Source organism: Dipodomys spectabilis, unplaced genomic scaffold, assembly GCF_019054845.1.
Source record: "Dipodomys spectabilis isolate Male_0828 unplaced genomic scaffold, ASM1905484v1 ptg000548l, whole genome shotgun sequence".
Classification (NCBI taxonomy): Eukaryota; Metazoa; Chordata; class Mammalia; order Rodentia; family Heteromyidae; genus Dipodomys; species Dipodomys spectabilis.
Genome location: NW_024871225.1, coordinates 24,001 through 30,000, shown reverse-complemented (window position 1 = coordinate 30,000; position 6,000 = coordinate 24,001). Strand labels below are relative to the sequence as shown.

General features: G+C 62.6%; 1 protein-coding gene across 2 annotated transcripts in view; it reads left to right on the top strand.

The window, feature by feature from the left end:
* Chid1 (chitinase domain containing 1) overlaps positions 1–6,000 on the top strand; it is a 62,594-nt gene that overhangs the window by 54,986 nt on the left and 1,608 nt on the right. For both annotated transcript variants that reach the window (XM_042670400.1, XM_042670399.1), the window contains 2 exons: positions 2,459–2,560; positions 3,059–3,214. In XM_042670400.1, coding sequence (XP_042526334.1) covers positions 2,459–2,560; positions 3,059–3,214 — 258 coding nt within the window. The remainder of the gene's footprint in view (positions 1–2,458; positions 2,561–3,058; positions 3,215–6,000) is intronic.

The following is a 6,000-nucleotide window of genomic DNA, read 5'->3' as shown; positions in this document are numbered from 1 at the left end:
GTGAGCAGCGCTTCACATATGCAGAGCAGAGGAGGGAAGCAGGCCCCGTGTGCCGTCCCATCATCTGGGTCAGCAGGCGAAGGCAGTGTCCACAGGGGATGCCGTGACTGTGGGACTGTGCAGCCAGGACACCACAGGCCAGATCAGGGCCACTCCACCCCCCACTCCACCCCCTCCCCATCACCCCCACACACACCTGCACACACACCCCGGCTTCTTGACTGTCCCAGCCCTTCAAGGTAGCTCTTCTGAAACCCTTGGGACAGGGCTGTGTGACCTAGGTGCTACTGCAGGATCAGGACAGTTAGACTCATGTCTAACTGCCAGAGCACTGGGCAGAGAAAGCTGTGAACCAGGGGCAGAGAGCTCACCTAGAAGGCATGAAGCCCTGGGTCGATTTCTCAGTACCACATACACGGAAAAAGCTGGAAGTGGCACTGTGGCTCAAGTGGTAGAGCACTAGCCTTGAGCAAAAACAGCTCAGGGACAGCGCCCCGGCTCTTGAGTTCAAGCCCCAGGACTGGCAAAAAAGCTCTGACCCACTCTGTGAAGAGAGACCTGGGGCGGGGGGGGGGGGGGGGGGGGACAGGGCGGGGGTGGGGGGGCAGGGCGGGGGTGGGGGGGACAGGGCGGGGGCGGGGGGGACAGGGCGGGGGGGGACAGGGCGGGGGTGGGGGGGACAGGGCGGGGGTGGGGGGGGACAGGGCGGGGGTGGGGGGGACAGGGCGGGGGTGGGGGGGGACAGGGCGGGGGTGGGGGGGACAGGGCGGAGGCGGGGGGGGACAGGGCGGGGGCGGGGGGGACAGGGCGGGGGGGGGGGCAGGGCAGGGGTGTGGCGTGCGCACGGGGCGGGGGGGGGGGGGGAGGGGGGCGCATCCCACCATTGGAGTGGGAGTCCTAAATTCTGCCCCATGTCGGCTGACTTCCAAGAGCAGCCAGTCCAGCGTGCAAATAGCTATTGAGCCGCCTGCACTTGGTTCTAGAAAGATGCCTCTGTGTCTAGTTAACCCTGCAGTCCTCCACTCTCTGGAGTGACGTTAGTGGACGTGGCTGGACGTGCCCCTGGGCTGAGGTGGGCAGACTCAGCGACCGCCACGCTGCGCTCTTGCAGACCCGCAGCCTGCCTGCAGGGAGATATGGGATCCTAGCGTGAGACCTTCCTGCCAGAGAAAGGCAGCTAGGAGTCAAAATCACTAGAAACACCCTGTCCACACTAACCCCAGAACTAGCACACATCGCTATCTTGCTTTAGATCTACTGTAAAATAAGAAAGCTTTAAAACAGCTGGGCACTGGTAGCTCACACCAGTAATCCTAGCTACTCGGAGGCTGAGATCTGAAGATCGCTGTTCAAAGCCAGCCTGGGCGGGAAAGTCCAAGAGACTCTTATCTCCAATAAACCACTAGAAAAGCAAAAGTAGTGCTGTGGCTCAAAGTGGTAGAGTGCTAGCCTTGAGCTAAAAAGCTCAGGTACAGTGCCCAGGCCCTGAGTTCAAGCCCCTGTCTGCCAAAAACAAGGAAAGAAAGAAGGGAGGGAGGGAGGTTTAGAAGGAAGTTTACAGGCGCACACCTGTCATCCCAGCTACCCAGGGGGCTGAGATCTGAGGAAGGTCCATAAGCTGGAAGTAGAACTGTGGCTAGAGTGAAGCGCAGGAACACACAGGTCTGAGTTCAAGCCCCAGGACCAGAACGAACACAGGCACACAGGCACGCTCGCACACCTGCTGCACCTGGAGGTCCTTGTTTATTATGAGGTAAACAAGGCCCCGTGTCTCCTCCCACCCCTGTTCTTCCAGTTCCTGGTGCAGCTGACTTGAGCTCTGGCCATCAGCTAGCTGGCTTCCCACCCCAGGGAGTCCCCTCTACGCATTTCTCTCCCTGTCTAGCCCCGCCTCCCCTGCAGCTGACAATTCCCAAGGAGGGTGTCAGTAGCCAAATGCCGCTGGGACACCAGTCACACAGGATGGGACTAAGGGGACTAATAGGAGTCACCCCCAGCTCTCAGCCACGGCCCCCGACTTCCTCTGGGAGCCAAGGAATCCTGGAAGGCAGGGCCTGGCTGGGGAGCGATGGAAGCTCTTCCTGGAGTGTAGAGGGGTGAGGCCTGAAAGGCTCCAGCAGGCTGTGATCAAGCCATGGCCTTGGGGAGGGATGGGAGCAGGTCTGGCTGCGGAGCCACTCCCGCCCTGTGATGCTCGGGGTGGCCGGACCTACGTCCTCAGTGGGACTTCCTAGGTCTTGGCCTGCTCCCCCCTGAGGAGCAAAGGCTCCAGGGTTGGGCTGAGTGAAGGCGTGAGATGGGGAAGGGCGGTGCCTGTTGGCATCTGGGCCACGGCCAGGCTGGCCTGGCCCTCGAGTGCCCTCTGGTGGCATGCTCCCGGCACTGATGGGGCTGAGAGCAGGGAGGGTCCGGGAGGCCCTGCACGGCAGGCTCAGGGGCACGAGTTTGCCTCCTGCAGGACTGACCAGCTGGGCATGTTCACACACAAGGAGTTTGGACAGCTGGCCCCTGTGCTGGACGGCTTCAGCCTCATGACCTATGACTACTCCACGTCGCAGCAGTGAGTGTGGGCTTGTGGGCTGCAGGCCCACTCTCGGGCCTCAGAGCAGATGCCCTCCTGCCTATGAGCTCTGGGGTTCAGCATAGACAGGCAGCCACCTTCTCTGGGCCTGGCTACTGCCTGGTGGTGCTGTGCCTGCCCTGGGCTCAGGATCAGGAGAGGTGGTCAGTGGGGAGGGGCTGCCTGGGGCAGAGCCCTATTGTCAGGAACTTAGTCGTGTCTCTGGGCCTTTGGGGAGGACTGTGAATCTGCCAGCCAGGACCTTTCCTGTGCTTCAAGCCCCCGGTGGGTCTGGGGTGGGGAGCCTGTGCACACTGCCCCTGCCCCTGCCAGGGCCTACTTACCAATGGCACCCTGGCGATGGGTTGCTGCTGGGTCTTCCTGGCTTGTCACAGAGGGAGAATGGCCGTGGGTGGGTGTCCTGGAGGACTGAGTTTGTCAGGCACAGGGCTTCCTCCTCCTCCTGGACCCCCACCCCCACCCCCGCTGCCCCTGCAGGCCTGGTCCTAATGCCCCACTCTCGTGGGTTCGAGCCTGTGTCCAAGTCCTGGACCCCAAGTCCCAGTGGCGAAGCAAAATCCTGCTGGGGCTAAACTTGTACGGCATGGACTACGCAACCTCCAAGGACGCCCGTGAGCCTGTCATCGGGGCCAGGTGAGCGGGGCCCTCGGAGGCAAGTTCACAGGGCCTCCAGTAATGGGTGGTGAGGGGCTGTCACTCCCAGGAGAGGCAGAGTTGCAAGTGGAGAGGGTGGGGCTGGTCTCCCTGGACTTACGGGTTGTGCAGTCAGAGTTAGGACTGGGTGGGAGCCTCTGTCCTGCTTCAGGCCCCCCAGAGTGGCCGCCCCTCCCAGAGCACCGGCCGAGGCACTGTCTCTGGGAATAGTTGTCCTGCCATTGTCTGGGGATGTGCACAGAAGCAGGACCCCATTGGCTTGGGAGGTGTGGAAGCTGGGCACCTTTTTTTTTTTTTTGGTGGTTTATTGGAGATAAGAGTCTCATGGACTTTCCTGTCCAGGCTGACTTTGAACTGCGATCCTCAGATCTCAGCCTCTTGAGTAGCTAGGATGACAGGCGTGATCCATGGCGCCCCGTAAGCTGGGCCCCATTGTCTTGGGTATGGATGGGAGCTGGGCAGCGTTGGCTTGGGTATGGATGGGAGCTGGACAGCATTGTCTTGGGTGTGGCTGGGAGCTGGGCCCCATTGGCTTGGGTGTGGATGGGAGCTGGGCCCCATTGGCTTGGGTGTGGATGGGAGCTGGGCCCCATTGGCTTGGGTGTGGATGGGAGCTGGGCCCCATTGGCTTGGGTGTGGATGGGAGCTGGGCCCCATTGGCTTGGGTGTGGATGGGAGCTGGGCCCCATTGGCTTGGGTGTGGATGGGAGCTGGGCCCCATTGGCTTGGGTGTGGATGGGAGCTGGGCCCCATTGGCTTGGGTGTGGATGGGAGCTGGGCCCCATTGGCTTGGGTGTGGATGGGAGCTGGGCCCCATTGGCTTGGGTGTGCAGGAGCTGGGCAGCATGTGCTGGGCTGCTGTGACAGCGCTTCAGATTCCTCAGGTCAGCAGGTGGGACTGGTTAGAACGGCCCCTCTTCTGCTGCCAGTGTTTTTCTCCTCCAGGGTCTGCAGCATCTCTGGTCATGTGGCTATGCTAATCTGACCGCTTCCCCTTGGTTGTGCCTCATTCCTGGAGTTGCTCAGTTGTTAGTGCCTCACCTGCCTCCGGCGCTTTTCCTCTGTCCGTATGGCCCAGCCCAGCGTCATGCTCTTTGCTAGGTCTGAGCTGTCTGCTGTCTCTCGTCTTAGCGTTCTGACCTCTGCACTCACCTGGACATCGCGGCCTCCGCACACAGGGCAGCTCATTGTACTGAAGCTAGCCGTGTTCATTCAGTCTAGATGGCTGGAAGGGCTGGCTCCTGATGCCTCTCTTCGGCTGCGTGTGGGCAGACGGTGTCTTTTCCCTCTGTCCATGGGTGATGATTCTTGTGTCTCTGTGTGCTCTTGCTCTCCCTCTGAACCCAGGGCCTTACCAAACCCTTGCTATCTTAGCAAGGCCTGGCCCTTTGACTTCTCTGAGGCCCAGACACACCCACTGTGCTAGCAAGAGCCCTGGCAGGGTCTCTCACGCCCGCCTCAGCCTCCAGTGCTGGACCCAAGACCCTCCTGGGGGTCGAAGGACATCCGTGGCTCTGCCATCTGCCAGCCATACACACAGCCAAGACCCTGGGGTGGGCAGGTGGCTGGCTCACGTTGTGTTGGGGCCCAGAGCCAGGCCATCTGATCCTGCCCAGGGTGTGGTCTGCACAGTGCAATCTAGAGCTCTGGCTGGCCCCTGGAGTTCTGCCTTCAAAGCAGCCTTCAAAAGCTGGGAAGGGGGCTCAGTGGTAGAGTGCTGGCCTCGCATGCATGAGGGCCTGCGTTTGATTCCTCAGCACCACATACACAGAAAAGGCCGGAAGTGGTGCTGTGGCTGATGTGGTACAGCGCCAGCCTTGAGCACAAGACGCTCAGGGACAGCGCCCAGGCCTGAGTTCAAGCCAGGACTGGGGGGGAAAAAAAGTCTGGGAGCTGTGTTGCAGCCCAGGGGCCACAAGTCCAGCGGGGGCCCTCTGCCCTCCCCCACCACGCGGCTCTGCCGGTGGCCCCCAGGCCGCGCCGGAGAGCGGCCACCGCAAGGCTCAGCCCCACACAGCCCCGTCTTCCCATGGCCCAAGTGTTTTGGACCAGACCTTGGAATTTCCTCGCAGGAGCCTCAGGTGTCCACCATGGTCCCCGCACTCGGCTGATGACCGGGCCTCCAGATGGGGGCCTGGCAGGCCCCCTGGGCTGCCGCCCCACAGCCCCACTGCCAGCCTGGGGAATCACTCCTGGTGAGGAGCCATTGCTGACTTGCGTGATGAAGCCCGGCCCTGCAAGCACAGGCAGACGCGCCCCACAGACGGCAGCGCTGAACACCCCGGAGGGTTGGCCGGCCAGTGTGGGGGCCAGGAGGCCAGTGGGGCCAGGAAGCCAGCGGGGGGCCAGGAGGCCAGCGGGGGGCCAGGAGGCCAGCGGGGGGCCAGGCCAGTGGGGCCAGGAGGCCAGGAGGCGGCCAGTGGAGCCAGGTGGCCAGCGGGGGTCCAGGCCAGTGGGGCCAGGAGGCCAGCGGGGCCAGGAGGCCAGCGGGGGGCCAGGCGGCCTGCCACTCTAGTCAGTCCTGTTGTTGCCAAATGCACCGCTTCCGCCCGGCGACAGTTGATTCCCACCCTGAGGTCAGACGCGGCAGGGCGGCCCCACCCCTTCCCACTGCCCTCCCGTTCCACTTCCTCCCCGTGTATTGCCCCAAACCGTCTGGGAAAACCTCATCAGACCCACGGCTGAGCCAGCAGTCTTGACGTGACCGGGGCGCCCACCGGGCTGAGTGTAGAGCTGGCCCTGGGCGGTCTGGCTGTGGAGATGCA